The 15,904-nt window shown below is 44.1% G+C and overlaps 1 protein-coding gene across 3 annotated transcripts in view; it reads left to right on the top strand.

The window, feature by feature from the left end:
• Positions 1-10,855, top strand: part of TEX52 (testis expressed 52) — a 79,604-nt gene extending 68,749 nt beyond the window's left edge. For all 3 annotated transcript variants that reach the window (XM_068272907.1, XM_068272908.1, XM_068272906.1), the window contains 2 exons: positions 974-1,479; positions 10,523-10,855. In XM_068272907.1, coding sequence (XP_068129008.1) covers positions 992-1,479; positions 10,523-10,772 — 738 coding nt within the window. In that variant the 5' untranslated portion in view covers positions 974-991 and the 3' untranslated portion in view covers positions 10,773-10,855. The remainder of the gene's footprint in view (positions 1-973; positions 1,480-10,522) is intronic.
• The last annotated feature ends 5,049 nt before the right edge of the window (positions 10,856-15,904 follow it).

Below are 15,904 nucleotides of genomic sequence, written 5' to 3'. Positions count from 1 at the left end.
TCTTCAGAAAAGTGCAAACTTTTCTTTTCTGAAGGAGACCCCTTATGGCCCCAAAACAATTATCAAGTCTCTGCGGACAATGCAATAAAACAGAATCACTGCATTGTGAAACTGGTGTGCAGACCTGATCATGGGAAAAAGGGATGTAGTTTGTAGACTGCGTTTCTGTTTAACCAAGCTTCATCTGACACTCACACGGGAATTCAGTTTTACAAACCCAGTAAGCTAAGTAATAAACAATGGATTACCTTATATACTTGTGTATAAGCCTAATTTTTAGCACAAAGAAAGTGCTTAAAGTTACCCTCTCAGCGAGTCAGTGCAGCAGAATAGATGGCAGAGCAGGTTTACTGGCAGAGGATCGTAAGGATTGTGCACTAGAGATTCTGCCCTTGCCAGCTGGTTCCCTGCTGTGTCCGTGCACCCCATCTCCTGCAGCATGGTGCGCAGAGTGCGCTGTTCAAGACTACCTGTGTCCCCTGGTTTGTTGAGTGGAGCTGCATGCTCCACTCAACAAACTAGGGACACAGGTAGTAATGTGTCAATGATCGTGTCAATGATCGTGGCAATGATTACGAATTCTTCCTGTGTGGAAATTGCTGTGTCTCATATCTATGATATGATCTAGTGGCATCTTGAGACACAGCTGTATGATCCTTGGGGTACATCTGGGTATGGGAAGGGAGGTTGACTTGTACTGTGGGCACATTTGGCTACTGTGGAGGGGGCTAGACTGGGGAGGAGGCCTATAGGTGAGTCAATCACTTTTTTTTCCTGGTTTCTGAGGGAAAATTGGGTACCTTAGATTATACATGAGTCGGCTTATATGCGAGTATATAGGGTATGCAAAATGATTTATGTGCAATGTAAAAAAACATGAGCCTGAACTAAGGCTCTATTTATGTTCAGTTCAGTTATCCTTCCATAGATATCTATCAGATATTGCAGTGACTCGTCATTTTCTCTGTTTCAGCTCTAAAGTCATGCCAGGATGGCAGCAACGTTGTCCAAGCCTCACCCTGTGCCTTTATTATCAGATCTCCCCGTTCATTCACCTGGTTTCATGCCACGGGGCATCCATAAAATATTACTGAAGAACCCCCCTTACACAGATGCCAAGCTGGAACTTCTGAGAAAACTCCGGAGCCCACTGAATGCTGAACCTCCCCCTCCTTACACCCAGGGCTACCTGACCTGGCTAGAAGTAAGCAGACTGCCACCCCTCCTCCCGCTACGCCCTGACCGACCCTATGACAGCGCTGTGTGGCGGCAGCTCACCTCGGCCCCAGCAAACCCTGGATCCCGGGACCCAGTTCCTCCTCCTTCCCGCATGGAGGCAAACACATGGGGCAGGTTCATTTGCTGCAGTGGGATGCGGAGAGATGAGAAGGAATGCTATGCTTTACAGATAAGAAGCCAAGGGAGAGTGCCCCCTACAGACTCACAAGGGAACATACTTCCACCTGCGCGATTCAAACAGTGAGTGGAGAGTGAAATCTTATAAGTGACACTACCATGTCACTTGGGCAGTGGTGTCACTAGCTAATGGGTAGTTGTCACTACACTTCAGTACTTTTTAATGGCATTGCTAATGATACCTACTGGCAGTTAGCTCTAGCAACTAGCGGCGACTACTTACTTGGTTTCCCGTGTTATTTGATCCTAAAAAGTGCTTCTTGTAACTAATTTTAAAGCGGCTTATATCTATTTGCAGCTGAGAAAATCTTTCTATTATATTGAACACCTTCCTAACAGTTACCTTGCCTTTAAAGGGAACCAGAAGTGAGAGGCATATGGAGGCTGCCAAATTTGTTTCCTTTTAACCTCTTGAGGACTGCAGGGCTAAACCCCCCTAGTGACCAGGCCATTTTTAGTGTTTATTTTTTTTTTTATAAATGTTATTGTAACACTTTTTTCATAAAAATCCCTGTTTCTTTAAAAATGTTCCTTCCCTCCTAACAGCCGGCCAATTACGGCGATCGGCTGTCATAGGCTTCTGCCTATGAGAGCTGATCGCTCTCTTGTTCCCCAGGGGGACAGCCGTGTCCCAGTGCAGCGCTGCTGCAGATCACAGTGCTGCACAGTGTAAATAGACGTCGATTCCGCCGTCTAACAGTCTCCCGAGCGGCAATAGCCCCCCCAAGCAGGAGATGCGCGCAATCTCCTGCAAAACAGAGCCCCAGGACTTTACGCCAATTGGCGTTAGGCGGTCCTGGGGCTGCCTCCCATCGGCGTGACGCGGGCGACAACTGGTTAAACAATACCAGTTACCTGGCAGTCATCTTTGGTTGCAGTAGTGTCTGATTCACACACCGAAAAAAGGCATGTGGCTAATCCAGTCAGACTTCAGTCAGAGCACTTATCTGCATGCTTGTTCAGGGTATATAGCTAAAGGTATTAGAGGCAGAGGCTCAGCAGTACAGCCAGGCGTTGGTTACATAAAAATAAATATGGCTGCCTCCATTTCCTGGTGAGGCTACCATTTTCTGGGCTTGGGGTGCTTACACACATCCAATCTTCACTGGTCAATGTGACCACTTCCATGTAGTCTGAGAGCTTATCTACACAATCTGTTCATAGTATTCCAAATCTATTGGCCCTCATAATATATGTAAGTGGTAAAATTGGCCATTCAAGATTGGATGTGTATATTTATATGTATTCACAGTGCTGCCTTGCATAACACGTGCGTTAAAATGTGTGTGAACTGCAATGGAGACTCACTGGACATAGATGCTAATTGAAAGCCTGCATGCAGCTAGTTAGAATAATCTGTTACAATGCAGTGCTGTAAACAGGCCCATAGAATTGTATGGGAAGTGAGTTGGCATGAAGAATTATTCTGTAATGCAACTGAGCACTGTGAACTAGCCCTGAGGCTTTGTTCCCATTGAGTTCCGCTCGCGTGTCCGTCCGCATTTAGAGGCATGGTTTTTTTTCCTCTCCCGGTGCTTGGGTGGGCAATGCGGTTTTGTTAAAAGCGCTTTTCCTGAGCGTTTTTTCAATTCACTCCCTGAAGCAAGTCAGGCCTCGTTCCCATGCGTTGCGTTCGCGTTTTGTTATTTTTAACGTGATATTTATTTCCGATTCTGGGCGTTTGGGTGGGTGTTGCGTTTTTGTGAAAAGCACTTTTCTAAGCATTTTTTTGATTCACTCCCTAAATCAAGTCAGGAAGTGAACTCTTTGACCTTGAAAAGAATAAATACAATGTATCTATTCTTAAAAACGTGAACGCAATTGCTGCACAAAGCAATTTTGTGAGTGCTTTGCATTTTTCCTATACCTTCCATTGAGGCGGAATCACCTCAAAAATGGTACAGGTAGCGCTTTGGTGAGCGGAACATTATTTATCGTTTTAAGCCCTGCTTTGCAGCCGTTTGGAAAATGTCTGACCGCCGACTTTAACGTTTAATAGCAAAGCCCCCTTAGAAGCTAGAAACACCAAATTTGCTGGGAATGTTAAGAAGAACAGTGGGAACAAGAGGAAACATTTTTTTTCCTTATACTTTTTGAGAAAATCGATTTTAAAGTTTCAAAGGAAAAAAGTTGCATAAATGACACTTCTTAGGGAAACAATTCCCGCCGACTTTAGCAGTTAATAGCAAAGGCCCCTTACATCCTAGCAACACCAAATTTGCAGGATATGTTAAAAAGGTAGTGGGAAACAATGTTTAAAAAAAAAAATTATTTTTTTAATGTTCAGAGTGTGGGAATTTTTTTTAAAAAATGGCGTGGGGTCCCCCCTTCCGAGTCTCTGTAGCCCCTTGTCCCCATGCAGGCTGGGATAGCCAGAATGCGGAGCCCTGGCCGACTGGGGCTTCGCACCCTGAGCTATACCAGCCCGCATGGTCCATAGTATGGGGGGGCTCTGAGGGGAGGGGCAGCCAAGGCTTCCCCTCCCCCCCCCCCCCCGGGGGCCCTTGTCCAATCCATAGACAAGGGGCTCTTCCCCACCTCCAGTGCCCCAGGAGGAGGTGGGAGTGACGACTCCTTGGGGGGGTTTATGGTGGCATCTGGGAGTCCCCTTTAAGGAAGGGGACCCCAGATGCCCGCCCCCCTCCCAGGAGAAATGAGTATAGGGGTACAAAGTACGCCTTACCCATTTCCACAAAGGGTTAAATGAAATAAAAACACAAACATGAAAAAAATCCTTTATTAGTCTTAATTAACCAGAAATACTTACCTGTACCTTTAAGAAAAAATTCCCACGCCAATATCCTCTGGAAAAGGTCCCACGGCAATATTCTCTAACTTGCGATCTTCAGATACAGTTGATTGAAGATCACCGCGCGCACCCGATGCCACACACGCCGCCCCCACCAATCTGCTCTCAGCTATAGTATAGCTGAGAGCAAAAAGCATCTTTAAATTTTGCCTCCAAGGCTCCCCATTGGTTCCTTAACAGACCAATGGGGATCAGGAACCAATGGGGAGCCTTGGAACCAAAATTTAAAGATGCTTTTGCTCTCAGCTATACCGTACTTAGTATAGCTGAGAGCGCGTCTATGCAGACGCATTACCGCCGGCTCCCACTGCCCCCCCTGCCTTCCACACCTGTCACCCTCACCCATGGGACCGGGTGGCATTGGGGCTGGGTAGATCTTCATCAATGTAAAGAAGATCACAAGATAGAGGATATTGCCATGGGACCTTTTCCCGAGGATATTGGTGTGGGAACTTTTTTTTAAAGGTACAGGTAACTATTTTTGGTTAATTAAGAACATGAAAGGACTTTTTTCGTAGTTGCGTTTTTATTTCATTTAACCCTTTGTGGAAATGGGTAAGGGGTACTATGTACCCCTATCTCATTTCTCCTGGGAGGGGGCTGGCATCTGGGGTCCCCAGGGGACTCCCAGATGCCGCCATGAACCCCCCCCCCCCTGGAAGTCGTCGCCCCCCCACCTCCTCCTGGGGCACCGGAGGTGGGGAAGAGCTTTTAAGGGGGCTTTACTATTAAATGTTAAAGTCGGCGGGCAGACATTTTCCAAACAGCTGCAAAGCAGGGCTTAAAACGATAAATGACGTTCAGGCAGGGCAAAAAAAAAGCAGGTTTTAAAATGATAAATATCGTTCACAAGGTCTGCGCCATTTTTTAACCTTAAAGCGGAACTGTAGAGTGTTTTTACACACATACTTTCACTTACCTGGGGCTTCCTCAAGCCCCCAGCAGCCGTCCTGTCCCGCGCCGGTCCTGCCCGAGCCTCCATTCTCCCGCTGCCGCTCCGTTCCGTGCTGTAGACTTCTAAGTCGACGCCAGCGCAGCCCTGCCAAGCGCATCTTTTCTTTGCGTTCCCCTCTGCAATAGCAGGTGATGCGTAGAAAGGATACGCGTGGCCAGAGCCGCGCAGGCGCAGTGTCCCGGCGGCGAAACCGAAAGCTGCTGGCGGCGGGAGAACGGCGGCTCGGGCAGGATTGGCGTGGGACAGGACGGCTGCTGGGGGCTTGGGGAAGCCCCCAGGTAAGTGAAAGTATGTGTGTAAAAACACTTTACAGTTCTGCTTTAAAAACGATAAATATCATCTGACATTGCAAGTTAATGGGGCGCCATTTTTTAAACATCAGTGCTATGCGCCATTTTTAACTGATCTGTCAAAAATGGCCTATGCACTGCTTATCTGAGCGGATCGGAAATGAACCGCTCATATGTGAACTTTGTCATAGATAATCATTGCACAAGCGCTTTCAGGGCAATTTTGAAAATGGCCAGCGGCAGCGCTTAAAAAGATCGAGCCCTAAGAGTTATTTCTCATACATCCTGACCTGTACTGATGAAACTCCTCCCCACTAGACCCAAGGCGAGAATTACATTTAGCCAGTCAAAACCTCTTATGCTAGGCATACATGGTAAGTTTTCTCCTTATCAATCGAGCCGCTGATGGCTCGATTGATAATATCCGACAAGTCCGATGACCTGCCGGATAGATTCCCCGCTCGATCCCCGCGGGCGGACAATAGCGGGGAATTGAGCGGCTGATAAGGGATGCCCGAAGGGAAGAGCAGGGATCGATCCGCGCGGACGAGCGGGGATGCGCCGGCATCGAGCCAGCGGCTCGATCCGGCGCATAATCGAATCCGTGTATGCCCAGCATTAGGCCAAGTTCACATTGGATGGATGAAAACCTGATCTGTGTAAAAAATGATCCATGAAAAATATCAGTTTTTACTGGGCATCAGTTTTTGATCAGTGCCGTTGCTCTGGAATTATTGCAGCCTTTCCAAACTCGGTCCGTTCAGAGGAACGTGCTGAGTGGATCCGTTCTAATGCATCAATGTGAATGTATCCATTCGTTAACTTTGGATCTGTTCGCAACTGTTAGGATCCGTTCTGGCATGGTCCGCTAAGCAGACCATTTTACCTTCCAGTGTGAGCCGGGCCTAACAACTGGTTCATGTACCTGTAGCCAGCTAATTGATTAGCAGGTTTTGATTAGGACAATTTATTTCCCATCCTGGCCCTTATTCAATTCACTTTTCTCCTGTGTTCTCTGCCTCATGACATGCCTCTGTGTCCCCACACCGCCGCTCTCTGCCCTCCACTGCCGCGATATAGCCGCCCGAGATTAGGGACAATATTTGTCGCTATCTAGGAGGTAAACATAGGGGAGAAGGATTCCCTGTTTAAAATGCCCACCAGGGGCGTTCCTGCTGGGTTTCCAGATCTGCAATTGGGCAGCTCTCCCTGGCCCTGCTGCTCCCCTGAATGAGAGAATGAATCTCTCTTTCTAGTGTTGTGACCCAGAGGTCACGACAGTGAAAGTGGCCAATTCCGGCCCACAGGAGCAGTGGGGAGCGGCAATTTTGGAGACTACCTCACTAGCCACTGTAAAAATAAATGCATGTGTTAAAATGCACCCAAAATACACAATCGTGTGGCAAAACACTTGTGGAGAATCATCTGCGGTTTCTGCTCCCACAGTGTGACTCGTCCCTCACTGATAAGTAATTAGAGATCATGAAACTGCTCTGTGGCTGATAAACACTCCTGATTTCAGGGAACAGATAAACAGTTCAATAGTTCAAGATAAGATTTGTCTGTATAGGAGCTGAATAAACACAAAATAAACTGTTGCCATTCAACTAATGCTAGGTACACACGATACAATTTTCTGATCGATTTTCATGAAAGTGAACGTAAATCGAACGAAAAATCGATTGAAATTCAGATCGGACATGTTGGAAAAAATCGATCTGGCAGGAAAATCTGCCAGAAAATTGTATCGTGTGTACCTAGCATTCGATTTTTAACCTTTAGACCTTTTGCTAAGCAGTTCAGCATCCCATCTGCCACCCACCAATACAATTCGGGTGCAATTAAATGCAGGTGAATTGCAGTGGTAGTAATACCATGTGTTTCAAGCACTGACATGCGGTGGTGTTACCCAGTGGCAGAGGACCGCAACATGTCGAGTCAGAGCATGGTGTTAATGCTTAAGTAGTATTAAGCTAACTATGCATGTAGGAGTCCATAAAGGACAGCAAGTAAATCGATCTCTCCCCAATTGTATATTGATCGATTAGTTCTTTCCACAATGCATACTTGGGCTCAATCAGAGTGCAACAGCAAATTATTGATCATCAGTTGAACTGCTAGCATTGTACTGTTCCATACCTGGTGGTATGGACAGTCTAGCAAGTGAAGATACTTGACCGCTGTAGTACAACTCACTTTTGGGTGTTCTGCTATGTCTGCAGCTGTGTGATGGTGATTTTGTTAAAGGGAACCTAAACTGAGAAGGATATGGATTTTTCCTTTTAAAATAATACCAGTTGCCTGACGCTCCTGCTGATCCTGTGTCTCTATTACCTTTAGCCACAGCCCCTGAACAAGCATGCAGATCAGGTGCTCTGACTGAAGTCAGACTGGATTAGCTGCATGCTTGTTTCAGGTGTGTGATTCAGCCACTACTGCAGCCAAAGAGATCAGCAGGACTGCCAAGTAGGTAGTACTGTTTAAAAGGAAACATCCATATCCCTCTCAACAAAAAGTATTTGTCCGCAAACACTGGCAAGCTATATGAGTGTGCTTGGGCCCAAAAGAAGAACTATACATGTAGAAAAAAGAAAGCCCATATGTACAGCACCACTCTGAAGATATATTAAATTGTTGTGAATTTATTAACAAGAATTAACATCTGATAATTGACACATTGGAAAGTTCAATATATAAAAACACTTAAAAAGACCACATTGTCCTAGAATTCCAGCTGCAATAGTTGATATCCATCATACTAATAAATGAATAATTATTTGCAAATACAAGGAAATAAGCATCAATAAAATATAAATTAAATAAATACCAACTTGGTGGGCTACAATGTAGAGCCCACCAGTGGTAGAACCCGGGTTCAGTATTACCTAAAGTGCATATGACATGTGAATACAAATATATATATATATATTGAAAGTGCTAAGTGCAAATAATATACATTGATGTGCAAATATTGAACTGCAAAAAACTGTTGATCACTGATAATAGGAGCAGCCCAAGGATAGAGTGCATAGAGCGTGAGAAATAACAGTGAGAAACAAGATACTTAGCCCAGGTAAGAAAATGTAGGCAGCTGGAGCAAGACTGGGGACCCCTCAGACATTCCACCAGGTTCGCGAGCGTCACCTCGCTTTGAGAGGAGGAGAGGACAGAGGTGTATATTATTTGCACTTAGCACTTTCAATATATATATATATATTTGTATTCACATGTCATATGCACTTTAGGTAATACTGAACCCGGGTTCTACCACTGGTGGGCTCTACATTGTAGCCCACCAAGTTGGTATTTATTTAATTTATATTTTATTGATGCTTATTTCCTTGTATTTGCAAATAATTATTCATTTATTTGTATGATGGATATCAACTATTGCAGCTGGAATTCTAGGACAATGTGGTCTTTTTAAGTGTTTTTATATATTGAACTTTCCAATGTGTCAATTATCAGATGTTAATTCTTGTTAATAAATTCACAACAATTTAATATATCTTCAGAGTGGTGCTGTACATATGGGCTTTCTTTTTTCTACATGTATAATCCATATCCCTCTCAGTTAAGGTTCCCTTTAACTTTTTTTTAGCACTCTGCAATTGAAAAGGTACCAAAATTACTTTGGGTATTATCTTGTTTGTTGGTGGCTGAAAAAGCAGTTTTATCGATAAGGTATGAAAAATATAATCTAGGAGAAAAGGGGAATTGAATAAGGGCCAATGGTTCTGAGGCATCCCTGTAGACATTTGAGTGTGTCACCACACACAAACTTGTATACAGAAAGACAAATGCACAGTCATTACCCTAAAGCACATGAATGAGTATGAAGCACCAAGGACCATATGCAATTACCCTTTTTACCTGAGATCTCTGCTAGTTGATATTTTCACAATATTTTAAATAACATGTCTGTTAAACAACCAGCAAGCAGAAAAAGAAAATACTCAAAATAATTTTGTCAGTACTTTTTAACAACTTTTTTGGACTTTTTCCATTGCAAAGTGCTGAAAAGTTCTTTTAAATAAAAGATGAAAATTGATCTCCTAGGAGAAAACTCAGGAGAAAAAGTGAATTGTGTGCGGTCCCAAGTGTCTACTTATGAGGACTGTACATAGTGCCTCCTACATAACTAAGCAGGTCCTGCTTGATAATACAGAGTAGTGATTGGACTTCACTGTTCCTCTCACTCAATGCAATTTATATAGCTCTGTCCTTTTGTAAGCTATCCCCATCTCTCTTTAATGTCCCTATTTTTGGCTTGATAAACAAATAGATGCAAAGTTCATTTAGGCCTCTTGCACACTGCAAGCAAATCAGATTCAGATTCAGATTTTTAATCTGTTTTTACATCCGATTCCGATTCAGATTTTTAATCTTAACTGCATGCTGCGTTTTTTGATCCGTTTTTCTGTTGAATGTATTCAAGGAAAATCGGAAACGGAATCGGAAACGGAATCGGAATCGGAAAACGGATTTGCAGTGTGCAGGGAGCCTTAGGGCCGGTTCACACGGACGACAGGCGGCGTTGGGGCAGCCAGAAAGTTGCGTCGTCCTGTGACGTCTTGTTCGGTGGCGGCAGTACGGAGATCGTCGCGATCAGCGTTTCTCGTTGGGTTCTCTGCCGGGCCATGAAGCCGCGTCGGCTAGCCGTCCCTGGAAGTCACATGCGGCTGCTAGGGACGGCCCGGACGCGTTAAATCGGGATCGGAACGGCGCGTTTATGCAATCGACGGTAACTGCGCAATGCTAAATGCTCCCATTCACTTGCTAGCACTGCGTGCCTCAGACAGTAATTTATTTTTCAAATTAACCAAAGAAAGAAATTGAAGTCAGGTGGACACAAGCATATACAGTAATTTCTGTATAATAAGTTTAAGATATACTGTAAGTATGGAAGTAATAATAATAGGTTGTGGGATTTCTACATAGCTAATACAGTTTAATGATTTCTATAACCAGGGATGCACTTTATTAGTGTTTGGTCATTGGAGTTATACTTTTTTGTCCCTTATAACAAATCTTTCTCTCATTATTGGGTAGGTATGCAATACATGTTGGAGCATCTAAGACTGATGTGGTTCCACCAGTTCCTGGCCCATCAGAATCAGGCTTTTTCTCTGCCCCCCAACATCAACACAAACCCCGAATACCGACCCTACAGAAGAACTCTCCAAGTTACAGCCAAATCCTGCAGAAGTATCAGGAGCTGCAGAGAGGGGCGCGGAGCGTGGCACCCTATAACAGCAGAATGACCACACCCAGGACTACAAAACAAGTCCCTCGATCATGAGGCACGCAGACACATGGCCGCCTCTACTCTGGTTTAGACATCTATTGAAATATCCATAAACAATTAAACAACAATGCACACTAGTTTAATGTCTGCAAGAGTTCAGGTCCACTTTAAACAGAATGTATTTAGCAGGTTGTCTTTTCCACACATCCAAATATGCATCATTTCAGGAGTATGAGCAGAGCTATGCATATCATTTCCTTTTGTTTGTGCAAGCCGGCCACACATCCAGATTCTACTGTATCCACAAAGTACACAGGAGTCACAGGACTATGTATCTAACTTGCATACAGCTGTGCAATTAGGCTACACTCACACTTAGGGATCTTTTATACAATATAAATCACGAATCGCAATATGCAAGGACATCTTCAAAATAATGAAAAACCCTTTGATACAAATGCAATACCATTAAGAATCCAATTTTACCCGTTTACAAATGGTCTTGCCTGCTGCATTTCTTCAGCCTTTCTTCTTATGTTATCTTATCCAAAGAAAACTTCAAAAAGTATACAACTGTCCTAATCGGTTTTCAAATGCCTGGAAAACTCAAAGCATATCCAAGGTAGCTCTCAGGGATTTTGAGTAAGTTAAAAAGGTACTTAGCCCCAAAACTGGTAAAAAGGTCGCCTGCAGCATTGTGGAAACAAGGGCTATGCCATAAGCTGCAATAATAGAAGCCGAAATGCCTGCTATTTATAGCCACAATTTGCATAGCGGGCTGCCCCGGTACCCAAAGTTCTGCATATTGCCACTATTCACGGCAAGGGTATTTTGGTGTTAGGAGTGAGGGGGGCATATGGGGTAAGGTTAGGCACCACTGTGTGTTTGTGTGTTTAGGGGGGGGGGGGTGTATTAAAGGTTATACATCGGTAGAGGGTTCTGTGTGAGCAGGGGTGGACCTACCATGACAGACACAGAGCTTTTATATCGCATTTTTCTCCCTGCAGACTCAAAGCACCAGAGCTGCAGCCACTAGGTCTCGCTCTATAGGCAGTAGCAGTATTAGGGAGTCTTGCTCAAGGCCTCCTTACTAAATAGGTGCTGATCTACTGAACAGGAAGAGCAGAGTTTGAACCCTGGTCTCCTGTGTCAGAGGCAGAGCCCTTAACCAGTACACTATCCTGCCACTATCATGCAGCCACTTGAATCAAATGATCTAGGGGGGAGCGGTTGGACAGTTTGGGCAACCTGGCACCTGCCTCCTCTCTTCTGCTGCCTTCATGACACACACTACCCTCCTCATCCACACATCCCCGAAACGTGCCGGCCCCAGACCGGCCCAGAAATCAGATCCGGGAAATTATAGACCTGTAAGCTGAACATCAGTTGTATGCAAACTATTGGAGGGGTTACTAAGAGATACAATACATGACTTCATAGAAAATAATTTCATTTCTCAGCATCTGCATGGGTTTACTAAAGACAGGTCCTGTTTGACTAACATGCTCAGCTTTTATGAGGTAGTGAACGCTAATGTGGATATTGGGAATGCTGTAGTTGTGATGTACTTGGACTTTGCAAAGGCCTTCGACACTGTTCCACACAAAAGTCTGGTGCAAAAGTTGAGGATGCAAGGACTGGGGAAGAGTCTGTGTGCATGGATAGGGAACTGGCTAATGGACAGAAAACAAAGAGTTGTGGTCAATCAATCATACTCAAAATGGGTGACTGTTAGCAGTGGGGTCCCACAGGGGTCTGTACTGGGTCCAGTGCTTAATTTAGATGCAGTAGAAAGCAATGTTGCTATTTTTGCAGATGATACAAAATTGTGCAAAATCATCAACTATCAGGAAGATTGCAACATGATCTGGATAGGATGGCTACATGGGCACATAAATGGCAGATGAAATTCAACGTTGAAAAATGAATGAATTTTGGTTGTACCAATGGTCTAGCACCATACAAAATAAATGGGATACAGTTGGGAACATCAAACTTGGAGAAGGACTTAGGAGCACTCATCAACAACAAGTTAAATAATTGTATTCAATGCCAAGCCGCTGCAGCTAAAGCTAATAACATTTTGGAAAGCATTAAAAGGGAAATAAAAACTTGAGATGCTAGCATAATATTGCCCCTGTTTAACTCTCTATTAAGGCCACATCTGGTTTCTGGAATATGGAATTCAGTTCTGGGCACCACATTACAGGAAAGATATTGCAGTTTTAGAGCAGGTGCAGAGACGAGCAAAAAAATTGATACGAGGGATGGAAGGTCTCACTTACCAAGAAAGGTTAGATAAACTGGGTTTATTTAGTCTAGAGAAAAGACGCATAATTAACATGTATAAATACATCAGAGGGCAATATAAAAGCTTGGCGGATGAGCTTTTTGTCCCTAGGCCTTCTCAAAGGACTAGAGGACATGATCTGCGCATGGAGGAAAAACGTTTTAGCCATTTATTTAGGAAAGGGCTCTTTACAGTAAGAGTGATTAAGATGTGGAATGCATTACCACAGGAAGTAGTTATGGCAAACTCTATACCTGCATTTAAAGGGGGCTTAGATGCTTTCCTTGCGTTGAAAGACATCCATGGCTACAATTACTAGGTAATGCCCAGTGATGTTGATCCAGAGATTTTATCTGATTGCCATCTGGAGTCAGGGCTGAAACCCACAGGAGCGCTTTTGGCAGCGTTTTGGCAGCACTGCGATACGCTAGCAGTTTGCCAAAACGCTGGGCTAATGTTAATGGATGGGGCAACTTCCACAGGAGCGTTTGCGTTTCTCAGAAACGCAAACACAGGACATGCAGCATTTTGGGAGCGTTAGCGCTTCAATGTAAAGTTTCGAACCGCTAGCGGAAACGCTCAGCAAAACCTAAACTGAGCGGTTTTGCTAGCGTTTTGCGGTTCAGCACACTGTAACAAAATGAAAAATAATTCACAGGACCAATCAGGATAAAAACGCAAAACGCTAGGCACCCGCTGGGGAAAAAAATACAATGTTGCAAAACACGACCAAAAACGCGCATGAATCCGCTTGCAAACCGCTCAGACAAAACGCTAGCGGTTGCGTTTTGCGTTTGCGGTTTTCAGTGGGTTCCAGGCCTCAGGAAGGAATTTTTTCCCTTTTGGGGTTGATTGGACCATGCCTTGTAAGAGGTTTTTGCCTTCCTCTAGATCAACAGGGATATGTGAGGGAGCAGGCTGGTGTTGTACTTTGTTCTCTGGTTGAACTCGATGGACGTATGTCTTTTTTCAACCCAAATAACTATGTAATCACAGTCGCTTGCTGCTCCTTTTGCTAACTGGTGCCGATAACCATCTCCCGCCCATGAGACCATGATCGAGTGCAGTGATTGGCCAAATTATGGTACCATGGTCCCTCCGACAAAATGATTGGCACCAGTTAGCAAAAGGAGCAGTTGATGGCTGTGATTGTCCGGTCTGGTCCCGCCCCATCGGTTGCGTGCCAAAGCTTCCGCTCTAACTAGCCATGGTGATGTATTGCCGGTGATGGTGTGTGTGTGTGTGTGTGTGCCCGGTCTGGTTCCGCCTGATTGGTTGTGTGCCAAGCCGTTGATGGGGGGGGGGGGGGGGGTATATCTATGTATATATATATATATATATATATATATATATATATATAAATAATGGGGTATATACCATTACCGGCGATAGAACACCATGGCTAGTCAGATATCGTATACGCTACATCCACCAAGACCATATTGCACCACAGACTGTCCAGGAGTTGGTGGATGCTTTGCTTTAGTCCAGGTCTGGGAGTAGATCCCTCAGGAGACCATCCGCAACCTCATCAGGAGCATGCCCAGGCGTTGTAGGGAGGTCATACAGGCACGTGAAGGCCACACACATTACTAAGCCTGTAGTGTTTCCACTTACATTTTTGTGCGACTCCAAATCTAGACCTCCATGGGTTGAAAAATTTGATCTCTATTAATAATTTTTATGTAATTTTGTTGTCAAACACATTCAACTATGTAAAGAATTACGTATTTAATAAGAATATTTAATTCATTCATTCATTCAGATCTAGGATGTCTCATTGTTGCGTTGTGTGTGTGTGTGTGTGTGTGTGTGTGTGTGTGTGTGTGTGTGTGTGTGTGTGTGTGTATATATATATACAGTGGATGCAAAAGTTTGGGCAACCTTGTAAATTGTCATGATTTTCCTGTATAAATCGTTGGTTGTTACGATAAAAATGTCAGGTAAATATATCATATAGGAGACACACACAGTGATATTTGAGAAGTCAAATGAAGTTTATTGGATTTACAGAAAGTGTGCAATAATTGTTAAAACAAAATTAGGCAGGTGCATACATTTGGGCATTTGTCATTTTATTGATTCCAAAACCTTTAGAACTAATTATTGGAACTCAAATTGGCTTGGTAAGCTCAGTGACCCCTGACCTACATACACAGGTTAATCCAATTATTAGAAGGAGTATTTAAGGGGGTCAATTGTAAGTTTCCCTCTTCTTTTAATTATCTCTGAAGAGTAGCAACATGGGGGTCTTAAAACATGTCACGGTCAGTTACCTGTCCAGGCGAGGCGGCTGTTACTCACGGATGTCGGCAGGCGTCTGGGGGCATCTCGTCGGGTCTCCACAGCTGGGGGTCTGGCGTTGTGTGCCCACGCGCGTTGCGCGGCATCAACGGCGTAACTACACATCCCCCCACCCGCTTTCTGCACAGGGACCGATGTGTTTTCCCCATGCAGAATAAAAACACTAATGGTGTGTACACACTTGAAAGATTAACGAAAGATCACAGACCAATTTTACCCCCTTCCATGTAGTATGAGAGCATACTCTACACAGTCTATTCTATTGAATTCAACTCCTCATCAGATAAAAATCCTTGCAAGATGATGTGCACAAATATGCTGTACACATCCAACAGATCAGTATCTGCAAAAGATCAGTTCCTGCAAAAGATCAGTTCCTGCAAAATGCATTCATAGTCTATGATATCTGCAGATCTCATACACACTTTGTTTAACAGACATTCATCTGCATATCTGACAATCATCTGCAGATCTGAAGATCCATCCTGGTGGATCTGATCTGCAGATGAATGTCTGTGAAACAAGGTGTGTATGAGATCTGCAGATATCATAGACTATGAATGCATTTTGCAGGAACTGATCTTTTGCAGGA

The sequence above is a fragment of the Hyperolius riggenbachi genome, chromosome 3, assembly GCF_040937935.1.
Source record: "Hyperolius riggenbachi isolate aHypRig1 chromosome 3, aHypRig1.pri, whole genome shotgun sequence".
In the NCBI taxonomy this organism is placed as follows: domain Eukaryota; kingdom Metazoa; phylum Chordata; class Amphibia; order Anura; family Hyperoliidae; genus Hyperolius; species Hyperolius riggenbachi.
This window is presented reverse-complemented; position numbering and strand designations above follow the sequence as displayed.